General features: G+C 34.4%; 1 protein-coding gene across 1 annotated transcript in view; it reads right to left on the bottom strand.

Annotated features, from left to right (window-relative positions):
• Positions 1–15743, bottom strand: part of LOC129361272 (receptor tyrosine-protein kinase erbB-4-like) — a 254495-nt gene that overhangs the window by 49174 nt on the left and 189578 nt on the right. Inside the window, exons 11-14 of the mRNA XM_055032020.1 lie at positions 11849–11939; positions 9094–9293; positions 6036–6168; positions 1083–1176 (exon numbers count right to left, since the gene is read on the bottom strand). Of these exons, the coding sequence (XP_054887995.1) occupies positions 1083–1176; positions 6036–6168; positions 9094–9293; positions 11849–11939 (518 nt within the window). The remainder of the gene's footprint in view (positions 1–1082; positions 1177–6035; positions 6169–9093; positions 9294–11848; positions 11940–15743) is intronic.

Here is a 15743-nt window from a genome sequence, read left to right as displayed (position 1 = left end):
AAAAGAAGGGAAGAAGGAAACGGGAAAGGAGAGGAAAAAGGGAGGGAAAAGGGAAGAAAAAAAAAAACAACCAAAAAAAAAAAAACACTTGGTATTTTATTCTGTTGCATGCCTTTGTGTTTTGTGTTTATGATGTAAAGCACTTTGAAATGCCTTGTAGCTGAAATGTGCTATACAAATAAAATTTGATTGATTGATTGATCTATAATTTACTTCCAGCTTTTGTTGGAAGCTCTTTCTACAAGCTTCTCTCAATAGCTTCCTGGAATTTTGGCCAATTCCTCCATAAAGAACTGGGTTTGCTCTGTAGACTGCTTTGACAGACTATACTTTTTAAAACTCTTATTATAAAATATGAAAATTAGCTCTTGAATGGCTTTGTATTGACAAAATCAAGAACTAACGATTGGTTGTCTTGCTGGCAAACAGCAAGTATTGAAGAAATTTTCATTAGTCTTAAATTGTGGTACCATTTAAAACTAATGAAATCCAATGGGCTAATCATAACTTAATAAGGATTTTACAGCATGCTAATACTTTTCTGTTCACTTCAAGATCTGTCTAGCCTACATCAACTCTTTTTACAATTTATGACAAATTTCAGTGAAAACTCAATTTTAGTGAAAACACATAAAGGAAACATTTATAACACTTATTGTTTATGGACACATTTACAACACAGAAACAATTAGATAATATTTTTATGTGAGTGACCTGGTTGTATCATTAGTATAAGCATAACTAAAAACACATTTTCACTCAAAATATTACACATAAGGAGGGAATTGAGGATAGTGTTGTGAATGTCCATCCATAATCATACATTTTTAAATCTATATTGATATTTGTAACGCTCTTTTACTTTTATTTGTTATTCACAGTCTCCTCACACCTGTAGGAAAAATAGAACTATGACATATTTTTCTCACTGAGTAATAGTACCATATAGTATTACTGTTTAATAATCAGATAACAACCAGCGTATACAAATATCTCTGTTTTCTACTTGTATAAAGTGCAGCCATCTATGAAATGATTGCTTCCGTGTGCTTGTGTATTCTTATCGGTTAGAGCAAGCTTACTGGGCCGTGGCAGGTTAAAGAGTCGTCGTCTGCTCTTTCACACTGGGCATCACACTCCACACACATTGAGCCATTGGCATACTCTCGAATATCCCTGTGAAACAAGAAAGTAAAAAGAGAGATGGAGCAAATAATTATTAAACAATAACTGTTTGAAATAAAACAGAAGTCATAGTGGCAGTAATGCCAAAGAGCTATGAAGTTATTTTCTTATAAACAGTAAGGATTGTTCAAAAATGTCTTGGTTGAAAGGACAAAAATAAACATTAGAACTGTACTATGGTATTTTTATTGCAACAAAAAATACTGTGCAGCAGACTATTCATTTCAATAGCCTAATTCACAAGTGAACATAGTTTGTAAAAAATCGTTTTCAATCAATTTTGCCCAAATTAATCCAGAGTGAAACTGACAGGGTTTGAAAGAGTAAGGGGGATTGTAACCCAAGAGGTCGACACAGTTGAGAGGTGCAGGATATGGGGGGATGGCTGACGTTTTCAAAGTCGATTAAATTATGTTGGTATTATTCAATTTCTCCTATCTACGTATAATAGTAGAAGAATAGAAGAGTGGTTCAAAAAGTCATTAAATTTGACCACACTGCAACTGAGTTGGCACTTTGCCTTTGTTAATATAGAAGAAAGAAAGTTAAACTGGTGTTCTTGTCTTTTGCTCAGTGATAGAAACAAAAGCATGAGAAGAAAAAAAGTTTCTCTTCCATTGGGAATAAAATAAAATTACTATTAATCATGGTCTTCATAAATCCTTCAAAGAGAAAGGGAAGGTAAAACACATTTTCTGTATGCTTCCTGATTGAACTAGTAATGGTTGCAGTGGACCCGGAAGATATATAAGACTTTTCAGGCAGTGAGATGTCTTCATGTGTTCTACTTTAGTTTTGGTTTCTCACACAAATCTACATAAATAACAGGAAAATGTCACAATTTTCTTTTATGTTTTGTCGATCTACTCCAAAGTGGATGGATGATGTGATGGGAATTTCAAGAATCTGAGGCCATGCAGAGTTTTAGAGAAACATTTATAAAACTTTGGCTGATAGAAAAAACAAGCAAATTCAAAATTAATTGTTAAAGTTGAGATTCGATTCCAGGATTGAACTCTGGGGTTCCCCACATGTAACTTGTCCATCACAAGGAGACGTTTTCTATTGATATAAAGAAATCTTGCTCTTTAGGAAAGAGCACCAGTCAAGTTCAGGACCCGAGAGTCTGACACAGTCTCCTTAATAATTATGTCATATTCAACAGTGAAAAATGCTGCACTGAGATCCTGTGGTTCTTCCACAGTCTGTAATTATGTAAATATAGAGACTTAGAGGTGGGCTGTCTCAGTACATTGGAAAACACAGAAACTGGACTGAAAGACGCCAATCCAGCTGATCATTGTTATGAAGCTGTTTAACTGTTTAACAACTTTTTCAGTACATCTGCTGATGAATAGAAGGAGACTGGTCTGTAATTCTGCAGTAGTGATTTGTCCGGATTGTTTTTTTTATTTTTTATTTTTTATAATCATTTCTAGAGCCTGGGTGAAAACACCCAATAATAGAAACAGGTTTACTATTATAATCAGATCAGAGGCAAGACAGGTAGGACTTAAGACAGTCCTACCTGTTTTCAGTCCTACCTTAAGATAGGTAGGACTTTCTTAAGGAAGGTTGTAGGCAGAATTCCAAAGATTGTATGCTTAGATTTTTCATCTACAAGCTAGATTGCAGACCCTTGCTGAACCCTTGCTAGATTGACCCTTGCTGAACTTTAAAAACTTATAGCATTGTGTTGTTACAAAATCCTATTCTACAAAAACCATGCTGTCAACGCCTTTGAAATACAAGATAAGGTAAGCACATCAAAGCACAAACTAAAGAAAGACTGAAATACACCATGTATTATAAGATACGTGGTAAAGGAAGGGGAATTGGGTTGTATTGATGGCTGCTTTGGCTGGTTGATGTGTCAATGATACAGACTCTGAGACTTGCACAGATGTGTAGGCAGACAGGTAGGCAGGGCGTGGCCCCGTGCGCAAGCAGTGACTGTGACACGCAGTGACACGCCTAGCCCTCCTGCCCTATCAGCATCTCAAGATCCTGACTCTTCTCCAAAGAGGCCTCCCGAACTTTTGTAATCAGGTTGTATTTCTGAACTCAAAAGGAGCTTTCATGTAATTCTCTGTTAACAAAGACAAGTCTGTATAAAAAAAAAACTCTAAAATGTCATTAAAAAATCTCCCCAGGGTGCATTTTTTCTCACTTTTTAAAGTGGAGGACAATAACATCAAGGGACTCCTAATGTTATGAGTCTCTGCAGGGGTGCACCTTGTTCCCAAAGCTTTTTAAATTGTACTCCACTTTCCCCGGTTCCTAAACCAAACTTGTATAAAAAGTAAAATTAATCAAAATTGAAAAACCTTGATAAAAAAAAAAAAAAAAAAAAAAAAAAAAAAAAAAAACTGTGTTTTTTTCTTGTAAACTTTTCAGGCAGACATTAAGTGAAAGTCATACTATTTAAAATTACCACACACATATAAATGTAGTGAAAGTCTCTGTTGTATCTGATTCAGGAGTGGCTTAACACAGCAAATGCAACAGTTGTTGTCTACCTTGTAGAATGAGCCTAAATCTCTTAAATGGTCTTTGATTCACAATCAACTAAAAGCTGTCGCTATAACGTTGCTTGTTCACTATTTATTTTCTACCACGTATTCTATATGTTAACTCAGTTTTTTTCAAAGTAGGCAGATGTGTTCAGGATGATTGAAGTTAAATGTGTGCTAAGTTTTATGCTCTAATAAAGTAAAGTCCTGCTCCTCTTAAACTGTGTGGGTTTAGATTAGATTTGAGAAGATATCTGTTGCCATGTTACTTAATTAAAGGCATTTCAATGAGGTATGTAATATGTCTAAGCTAAAACATGTTGGGAGAGCCCAGGCTCATTATAATCTGAATCTGTCATGCATTTTAGACAGACAGATCCTGCTATAGTTTGATGTTGTGTTAGTATCACTTGTCCAATTTGCTGTTTACTTCTCCCTTAATGACAGGACAAAATTAGCCATCCTTTTTATTCAAGTGTTCATTGTTAAGAAAAACCTTCTCTTGTATAACACAGCACTTCAATATGTGATCGGCATTTAAAAAATTCAATTATAAAGAATATTTTTATAATAGATTCATAACACTTATGAATCTATTTATTTCTAAAATCAAGGGACTAAAATATACATCATTCCCATGCATCCCTATTTCTAACAGGTTCAGCTATTTCATTTATATATGCTTAAAAAAAAACTATATATATATATATATATATATATATATATATATATATATATATATATATATATATATATATATATATATTATATATATATATATATATATAGTTTTTTTTTCCCCTCTCACAGTTGAGGGATCCATCTTTGATAGTCGACACACTGCTGAAGTGAATTTGATTTGCTTTTGGCATTTGCAGGACTGTCTTATTTTCCTTTAGACTTCCAGCTGCAGAGTTTTTTTTCTCTCCCTTGCCCACCACTTCAAATGCTGATATTCAGTTACCATAGACCCTTGACTGACATGTTCTCTTTCTGGAGCCGTAAAATCCTGAGACATGTTAGTGACATGTTGCTGCTGGGAGACTGAGAGGGAGCTTCAATAAGTGCAAGACTGTTATCATAAACAGAATAATGAGTCGTTGATTTTGTTTAAAATAATAAACATAACATATGGAAATATCCAGCTTACAAATGTGGGTGTTTATGTCTCCATTCACATATCTGTTTTATCACTTTAATGTGATTCTGATCATGTATAGTTTGTGGTTAAAGGCTAAAGATTATAAAGAGGTTTAATAATGTTGTATCACTTTGTGCCTCCAGAAGAAAACATTTATGACCTTAATTAAGGATTAAAAATTGTGTATGTAGCTAATCTGAGATGAATTTGTGCAGGAATATTAACATTTATGTTGGAGCCTAGAAATGCAAGCCAAAAGAGCCTTTACCAATTACAAACTTACTTTAATGGAAGTTTCATTTTTTTTATTTGATTAATACATACACTTAATTAAAATAGGCAAATCAATAAAATCTAAACATCTGGCAAATCCATTTCACAATAAATTACTTCTTGTCCATACTTTAGACTAGAGTAAACCTGCAAAAATATTAACCAATTTTCTGCAACATCTGAAAAAAATACACAAAATAAAAATTGAGAAAAGAACACCATGCAGTGCTTAAAATTCTATTTAATAAAACACATCCACAGAAAAAAATCAGTTATTAAGGGCACCTGATACATTTAAACCATGTTTCTATAATTTTGCAAAGGCCAAGGCTTCTTCATAAAAAATCAATAAAAAATGATATATATTTATGATTTAAATATCCAATTCTGTCTTGGATTAAGGTTGTACTATATTAAATATTTTATAAGTGTTACATTTTATGATGACATCAGTTGCAATAAATCCACATATCCATTACTCCTTTCTTTCTCATTTATCACAATGCTTCCAGAACTCTCTGTGACCTTTACTGTCTTGAGGGCTACTGTAGGAGTGAGTATGTGCTGCAGCACAACTCAAGGCAAAAGACTGCATATATGCCTAGTAGATAGTATTGTTAGGCATATAGTATGGCCCGGCCTATATGACTATTGCTAGGCATATAGGTTTGCCTATAGCCTTGTTATACTAGGCGTATGAAACTTGTTGATTACTTGAATAATCAACAAGTATATTTTGATTATTCTATACTATATAAAATAATCAACAAATACTGTCATCTGTCATATTAACAGTTTTTACTCAGTGCTGACTGCATGTGCGCTTTTATGAGGTTCTTTTTTATGTGGTTTTGGAAATTCAAATTTTGACGGCACAATACTCTTATGCACTATCTGTGCATGTATAGAAATCCATTACTCACCCTTCATACAGGTTACAGGTATCTACACAGGTTCGTCCCCGGCTGAAGTACCGGCAGGATAAGCACTGGTTCGGGCCAGGACCCCAACATCCAGCATCAGAACACAATGTGTCACACACCATGTGGTCCTTGGCTGTTCAGGGCAAACGATCAAAAAGACAGTGAAATGATATTATGTATTTCTGAATGGATGATATAACAATATTGTATTTGTTAGGTTATCCATAGTTTGGTTTAAAACCATGACAAAACATAGGTTAAATGTCTCAAGGTACAACATATTCTGAATATGAAATGCTTCTACCTCCTCATGATATTTGCATATTTGTGTTGCATATGAAACATTTATTTTTCATAGCAACAGATTTCTTAAGCCAAGACTGGAATAAATAAAGTAAGGCAGATGGGTGAGAGGCTGGGGGACTAAATTATTTCTCTTCCGGAAACAAGAAAGTGTCAAACAATAGACACCAAGATGTCTGGATAATTATCCCTTTTGGATCAAATGGTTGACAACACAAACACTGTTGTGTTCCAAACTGTGTGAATGTATAAACTGTGTGTATGATAATTAATCTTTATGCATGAAGTGTGTATTACTATTACATGTTTTGTGCAGTTAGCACAGTTGGGAACTGTGCTGCTTCATTATCTAAATGCTGAGCAAACAATGGCAAACCACAGATGAGACACAGAAAGAACTTGCAGATGCCACACAGATTTGTTGATATAATTTAGGCTAACAGCCAAAAGAGTAGAAAAAATGCTGTTAGGTCTTGTTTTTTATGCACTACCAATCAACCCAGAATATCTCATCTGCTCTGCTTTATAGATCTATCTTTGTTCTTTGTCTCATGTTTCCCCACAACACACTTCTATATAAATTGACACATGAAAGCACAATGTTAAAATACTGAATCAACACTCTTCACTAAACATGAGGTTGGTTTTTCTTTTGACCACTTGTAGGACACACCACAAAACCTTGATATCTTACTGTGTAATGCTATTTTAGCAGAATGTTGCAGTTGTTCAAAGAAGACTGAAACTCAAAATCAGTCCTATGCTTTTAGGGAAGAATATAAAGGCTTTGGCTTTTACAGCACAAAAACCCCCTCAATGGGTAATCTGGTGTCACGTGTAAACTGACCAGACAGAGGAAATAAGAAGAATAAGAGTGGTTGGGGGCTGACAAAACGCATTAGCTGTGCTGCAAGATCAAAAAGAGCAATTTGAAATGTGTCTAAAATGCTTGAAAAAGCCCTACCATTAGGAAGAAAGAACGGCCTATTGCAATGAGTCTGATAATGTTTTTAAAAGGAAGGAAGGATGTGACAAAAATGTAAATAACATAAAAACACAATTACTAAATGGTAAACATGTCAATGTGACTCTACTGCATTTTCTAGTAGGACTGACCAAATGTTAACCATTGGTTCATGGTAGCAATCACTATGTTTAGAGTGACTCTTGAAATCTGTTAGAGGTCTACTGATTAAGTGTGATGTACTTCCATCGAGTCAGGCAGTATTGTAGTCCCTTGTAGTCCATGCTTGCAAAACTGTGGTTCACATCATTTTATTGATTTAATATGATCATTTTGACCACAATATTATGTTCACATTGAGAGGGAGATGAGGAGACTAGTTGCTGTCGATGACATGTGACCTGATTTTCACTGATTCTTGTTCACTTACATGTCCACACACAGATCCTGGTGTAGGATAAAGAGCTCTGCGGGATGCAGTTAAAATTCTACTTTTGGGTTGTGTCATTTAGAGTAAACCTGTTAAAGCTAGTATTATTTTCTTTTTTTTTTACAGATTTAAGGTCTCATTATTGGCAAGTGATTATGTTTTAAAGACGTTTGTGGCTTTATGTATTTAAAAAGTGCTCAATGTGCTGTATGGAAAACTTTCTTTACATCTGCAGACACAGGTATCCAAAACCCTGTGATCAGGGCATGCACACACACAACAGACTTTTTGTTCAAACCATCAAATGCAAGCAACAAACAGTTGAAGTTTCTCCTTTGTAATTTGAGTCTTTGTAATGTAAAATATTTTGTGCTAAAGAAGCTTTTTACAGGTTAAATAAATTATGCTTGCAAAGACACCTGCTCATGAATCTGGGTCAAGCTTTGAAGAGATTATGCAAAATGAAACAGACGTGGTGTATAAAACAAATTATCAAGATGCAATGCCCTAAAATATGAAGCAGGAAAATCTAAGTATTATAACGATGTAATATGTAGACATTTTGCATCAATACAACCAGAAGTACATCTGTCAGGACAAGCTCTGGAAGCACGGTATGCTGTAGTGGTATACACAACTATCAAGTTAATTGCTTGCAAATTAACTTGTTCTTCATCAAAATGTATTTCTGCTTTGGAATCTTGTGTAGCCAAAACTTCATATTGAAACCATATCAAATTTATATGTGATGACAGTCTAAAGACTGAAAGCTGTGATGTTGAAATTAAATGTTGACAAGGACACAAAAATTAATTTTGTATCATTGGAAATACAAACATATGTGCATTTTATTGCAATTTATGTGACAGACCAACCTAAAGTAATGCATAACTTTTAAGGCAAGGAAAATTACATCTGATATTCAAAAAACAAAAAAATTAACAATGTTGTTTTTGTTTTTACACATCTCTCTCCTTCCTTACTCTGATACCCTCAGATAAAATCCATCACAAGTTGCTTTGAAATAGAGTTTAGCTGTTATAAAATTATCCAATGCTGAATAATTGACCTTGAAATAACAGTTTCTTTTAAGTAACAAAACAAAAAATTGTCAACAAAAATTCTTCACTTTAACAGGATGACATTGATTTGTTTTGGTTTTAACATTTTTGTGATCTGTTAAATTATTTTCAGAAATAAATCCGAGATGTTTATGGTAATTAACAATGAAATTGTCAGTTGACAGTTGTAGCTTAGTTTAATTCCTGAAATTATATGTGCCTTTTGTAGGTAATGACTTGACTTTTCAATCTTATTTTAAGTGACAGAAAACATTTCCTAAGATGTAACTATAAACTTACCACATTCTTGTGGGCTTCTGTTGCTGCGGATAAGGACATTTTGGTTACCCGCACGAAAGAGTCTTGTCCAGTTCACAGTGCTGTAGTAGCAGAGTTGGCTGTTCTCTGCAATGTGGACATTCCCAGCACTGATCTCTCTCAGGGACTGAAGCTGCAGCGATGAGATGCCTTGCTGTTTTAACACCAACAGGGAAATCCCACTGAGAGGGCAGAATAGGTGGAGGTGAAAGAAAGACATGGCCAAACAGGAACAGGGGGAATATGAGAAGAGAGGTAGAAAAGTTGAGGTTGAATACAGAATGGAAAGGGGAAAAAGAGAGAGAGAAAACAGGACAGTTTACTGAAGATAAGTTAATTTTATTGAGTTAATATTTATTCGAGCCCAAGGCATAAGTGCACAAAGCACATTTTAATGAGCATCCCCCAATCTAAGCAAGTGGCCCAAAAAGCACAAAAATTATTACACAGGTGGGTTTTCACATTTATTTTATTTATTTTTTCTTCTTTTTTAACTCGGACACATTTACAAATAAGATGCCTTAATTGTGCAGATGATGTTGCAGCCAACAAGGTTCATCCCCTTTTCTTGCTTATAAACTCACATCTTAGCAGTGTTACTATCAGGTCCTCACAAGCACAAGACAAAGCATTTATTTCTTACCAAAGGTAATTATTTTCCCAATAAAACATTTGACAGAAGCTAGTTTTAAAGTGTCCCTTTTATGATCTGGAGGTCTAGAGTAAATATACTTCATGTATCTCATATGAGGGGATGTTGTAAGTGCTTATAAAATATTTTTTCTACACTAGATAAACTCAATACATTATATGAATCCCTGAATTGTTTTATAGTGTGCATTATTACAGTCAAATATTTGTGTCTTTTGCAATCATTTGTAAAATGGCATTGTGTGTTCCTAATTTATTAAATTACATAAATGGACAAGGCAATGTGTTCCCGATCTCAAAACATGTTTCAAAAACCAACAACCCACCGATCACAGGGCAAACTCCTACCACCGTCGCCACCACATTGTCTAAAGTGCAAATAAATTACCGCAATGTGAAGCAGTTAAACAACCCCTCTGCCTTTATTTACTTTTGTTTTTAAAAGTTTTCCCCCATATGTTGTTCCTTTTGCTCCACTTACAGTTTAAATATGACAGAAAAGCAGCAGGGAGTCAGTGCCATCAGACAGACAGAGTACGCAGGATCAAGTACAGGGCAAAGGTGAGAGGCAGGCTATAATTTCTCCTGCTGTTTTCATCTGCATGCAGGTGCACAGCACAAAACCACACTTTTAAAAAGATACACACACACACGTACACACACCTAGACTGCAGTATATAATCAGACATGACTTACAATATTACCATCCAAATGTCACTACACGTTTCCAAGCACTTTTCCAAAAGGCAATGAAAAGTAAGTGATAAATAATTATGTTCCATCAGATGGGTTAAAACGACTAGAGTCTCCAAATGTCAAAACAAAATCATGACCAAAACCATTTCCAAGTAGTTTTCTTTGTAAGTGATAATTAGAGTTGGAAAAATCATCCACTAATGATTTATGTATAAAAAAAATCTATGTGCATGAACCAAGCTACATTAAATGCCAATAGTTTATTACTGCAAATAATAAGTGACAAATTTATAAGTCTTTCATTGTTGTTGAGAGTTCATATAATATAGAATATAATAAAATTTTGTAAACTATTGAGCTGTTCCTAGTTCATCCAATTTTGTGAATATTCCATATTTTGCAAAACAAATCCCATATTATAATAAGTTGGAAAAAATGCAAAAGGAAACTGACATAAAGCCTTACACAACCACAACCACAACCAAAACAGCATTTTATTGCCAATCTGAATCCAACACTTTTGCATCAGTGTTGAACAGTTGTAATTAGGATTTATAAGCAAACTGATATTTGTATTCTCAACCTGATATTTGTATTCTCAACCTCAATATCATAAAAAATATCCATGTTTACAACTTAATGGACTGGCTATATAAATGTAAGTAGTTTTGTGAAACAATTAAACTTGCTATTAAAGGGCTGCCCTTTGATAGCAAAGGGATCATGCAAAAATGTTTGTAAATGTTCATTTGCAAACATTTTCAGTTTGCAAATGAACAATCTTCTTTCCTGGCTTTATCTGAGGTTCTCCTCATACAAGTTTGTTCAGTCATGTTCTCTTAGATGCTTCAGGCTGACATTGTTTTAAGTGAGTAATTTAGCCAAGAGCAGAGTGAACAATGTACCACATTACTGTTAAAATTGTGTATGCTTTGGTTCAGCCCACTTTTCTTTCTCAACAACATGAGAAAGCTTAAATTCTTAACTGAGGTTAGCTGTGAGTCCTCTCTGTTTATGTGTGGTGTAACTTTTTAAAATTGCCCAGAACATTGCATTATGCACTTAATTCAGCAAAGACATTCTGCATATGTACATTCTGCATATTCTGTATATATGCAGAATGTCTTTGCTGAACTAAGTGCATAATGCAATATGTCAAGTTAATACAAATTCTGTAAGAACTCCCTTGTTTCCTATGAACTATGTGAATCTGAATGCACCTATGAGTCAGTCACTTTGCTGCTGGTACACCTGAATTGTCCTATTGAGGGACAATAAAAGAAAATTTTATTCTGTTCTATAATATTAGTACATAAAACTTCAGTTAAACACATATTCCACTGTGCTACTACTGAAATATTCACAACACATTTGCTGTTTCATCAGGTACCTGTACAGCGCTCTTCCCCCGATAGTTACTAGGTTGGAGAAAACACTCAAGTCAGTCATGTTGTCAGGCCAAGACTGGATGTTAAGGTAGCCTAAATAGAGAGAAATGCAAACAAAGATACATAGGTTATAATTCTAAGGCAGGCACAAACCTTTGACTCAAACATATACTATAGGATTGACTTATACAAAGAGGATTTTCATACCAATGCAAAGTCTGACGTGTCAAAAATTTTTTGCATTTCCTTCTGCTTCTCCTTTGTTGAATCATTTAAGGGATTAAATGAAAAGCTGGAACGATGGCCTTGGCTCATTTATAATTTTCAATAATGGATTCAGAAATATAAAATATTTAGTAGAAGAACAGTGGGTGAGTACAATCCCCAGGCCAACACCAGAAGACAAACAAAACTATGGGTTAGGGAAGCAAAACCCCGGCTAAATCCACAATGAAGAGATAATACAGTCAAGAGAGGATGAAGAGAATGGAAGGATTTAATGTCTTAGCAAATACAAAAAAGCTATAATTAACAGCAATTATTTTAACACAAGAAGAAGAAAACATAAAGGGCACAAGCTGCATTAATCACCAAGTACAACCACCAGAAGGTGGTGGATAGCAATTAAAAAAGAAAAAAAAAAAAAAAAACAAAAAAAACAACAGTCTGTGCCTTAGGATGTATAGCACATTCTTCAATCAATAAATAGTATTTGACATCATCATATTACAGTTTCCTCCCACTGGGTGCATAATATTGTTTATCCAAAAGTGGTTCATTGAAAACAAAGAGCAATAACCTTGAACAACCTCTTTATCAGTTTGAAGACATTATTTGATTTGTAATGTCAATCCCATCTGAACGGCAGCAGCATTGAGAAAATATTTGTAATCAGTGTTTACAGACCAGAACCAGAAGACCTGAGTGGTCTGGTAGGTTGATACAACAGCAATCTTTAATGTATTTTTGTGCCAAACTGTTCAGTGATTTATAAACCAGCAAATGTATTTCAAAGTCTTTTCTCTTAGCTACATGGAGTAATTGTAAGGATTTTAAAACTGGAGTGATGTTCTCCATCTTCCTAGTTTTTGTGAATACCAGAGCAGCAGAGTTCTGAATCAGCTGCAGCTTGAAGGTAGATTTCTTTCTTTTTTAGGCAGACCTCTGAGGACACTTTTGCAGTAATCAAAGATAAATGCATGGATGGATTCCTCCAAATCTTGGACTGTCCTTTAATCCTGGCAATGTCCTTCAAGTGACAGATGACTGACTTCTGTCTCTGAATATGTCAACAAAGACGTTTTGTTTATTAATTAATCTGCTGAGTCTAGGTATGAGTCCATCACTTGCCTTCAATCCATCCACCATACGTTGACGTAAACACACATAAAATGCGTGTTTTATGTGCATTAAGATACCCTCTAAATGCAAACATAGTATTTAATTGAAAATAGAAAGTTGATTTGAATCAGTTTTCATCAAATTGCTAACAATACTCCCTTTCAGAAGTAAACTGAAATTTGTGGTTGAACAGGCTCTCCAACACTCTCCAATTTAGCTGGATTAATTTAGAAAGAGCAAGTTTTTGATAACTGTTTTATCAAAACAGTTATAAAAAAATTGTTATATGTATGTATATATACATATATATATTTTTTTTTTTGCAATTTTCTGCACTTTCCTTTTAATTTAAAATTTACTATATCTACTAGCGCCAGAGTTGTATTATGCTTACAACACTTAATTGCACTGGCCTGACCACCAACAGCTGTAGATTTGGCAGGCATATCTAATTGGTATATGATCATGAAGATAAATGATATGAATGGCTCATATCTTGAATGCCAATTGACCTCATAGATTCAAAGAAAGATACTGCTTCATCTGCATCCTCCATAATGGAGTAAAAAATGGGCTTCATTGTATATTATTAATGAAATGATAATAAACCATTTATTGGTTATTTAATATTGTGTAAAAATGTATGAGAATAAAACTAAAGAACTAAAATAACTTATAGATATAGCACTTATTGTGCTGTAACATTGCATAGTGATGGATCATACATTGGGTAACCCCACAGTTAGATTAAAGGATGGTATGTTAATAAAGGTATTTACATTTGACACAATCTGTTCTTCAGCACATTTTCAAATCCAGTTGTGAACTCCACATATTTATTAAGATACCTCATCAAAGTAAAAGCACTTGTTGAATCAGACTCATCCCCTTAAATGATGCCTTAATACAGTTTTTTCTATAAGACTAATTCCTATCACCCTGTCCTGATGTGCACATTGTGTAATGGTAGTAGACACACAATCTTATGTCAGTGTCATCTAATAGATCTGTCCATTTCCCATCTCTTCAGGTTTGACAATGTCTGATTTTGTAAGATGAAGAAGTGGCTCATGTTATGCTGAGAGCCGCATTAAAAACCCACCAGACCACACACAGCAAATTGCTCTGTGGAGGCTCTTAGCAAAGAGGACCAGGAGCTCATAACTAAAGGTCAAGATGGCTTACATTGTGGTGATTACAGGTCTGAGTCAAAACATTGATAAACCCTTATGGAAAATTGTACAACTTGATTACTCACTTGTTGCCCTCTTTGAATAAGCTATGATCTGGTTGGACGTTTATAAGATCCATTGAAATACGGTTCAAAGGCAAAATAATGAATAACAAAATATGAAGGTGTGAATGTGGATGGTAACAGATGTCCTCCTATCCTACTCATTTGAAAGCTAAGGCAGTGTTAATGTGACCTAAGGGTCAGAAAGCCAGGTTGACTTCTTCTGTCAGATGCCATATTTTTTGACAGCTCAGGGAGACGACAAGTTGTGCTGACACAAACGTCTAAGTACATGGCCACAGGTTTATGCCCCATCAACTGCTGTCAACCAGCCATCTCTCACCAAAAAATGGAAAAAAAAATAACATTAAGAATAAATAAATAAACATGCATTTAATATACATACATTAAGAACCTGGTTGCCGCAATTATTAAGGAAGTCTAAAGTCTCAAAATAAAGTTATATATATATATATTATTATTTATTATTATTATTTTTTTAATTCCAAATCAGTTCCAGCACATTATAGCTATAGTAGTCATAATCCGAGTGTCCTGAATCATCAAGTGACTTCTGCTATCAAAGCCCTGGAAAACCCCTTTTTGTCAACAGGGCAGCACTTATTCTCCTGTAACATTTCATAGTGATGGATCATACACTTGAGAGGATCACTTAACTATTTTACTTTGAAGAAATCCCTAAATCGGGGGAGTCCAAAGTGCTGCCAAGGTACCACTACTGCCCCTTTGGAGGGTCATGTGTAGCAATTAATCACAATTAAAGAATGTAAGTAAATTGGCTTGTCAGCACAAATGATTAATGGAGATGAAGGTGTTACAATAAAACATTTTAGAACAAGATTTTCACAGACAAATTCTTGTTTTGCAAAATGTTAAAATGCTCTACATGAAATACGTCAAATTTATTTATTTATTTTTTATGTATTATCAATTTAAATCAGTGTGAAAAGATGTTCAATACATTTGGTCTCATTTTCAGTTCTCAAGTGCCACAATCATAATATAAAAAATGTTCAAGCCGTTCCGTTTTCGTGTTCGACTTTGTGTAATCTGTATGAGAAATGCACACTGAACGTTTTTTAAAGCTTAACCCTCAACAATCTAGTCAACTCAGACTCCATAAGAACCAAATTTAACATCTGACTTATTGTTTTCTGATGCTTGAGATTTATTTCATCGAGCTTCTCCTAATATGCACTTACATGATAGATGAAAAACATTACTAAGGATATATGAGATCTGTTGCCACATATGTGTTTTTATTTTAGGAGGGAAGGTGACATCACAGATACAGGCTGTAA

The sequence above is a fragment of the Poeciliopsis prolifica genome, unplaced genomic scaffold (assembly GCF_027474105.1).
Source record: "Poeciliopsis prolifica strain line A6 unplaced genomic scaffold, Auburn_PproV2 SCAFFOLD007, whole genome shotgun sequence".
In the NCBI taxonomy this organism is placed as follows: domain Eukaryota; kingdom Metazoa; phylum Chordata; class Actinopteri; order Cyprinodontiformes; family Poeciliidae; genus Poeciliopsis; species Poeciliopsis prolifica.
The sequence above is the reverse complement of the archived record's forward strand: the minus strand, read 5'-3'. Positions and strand labels throughout refer to the sequence as shown.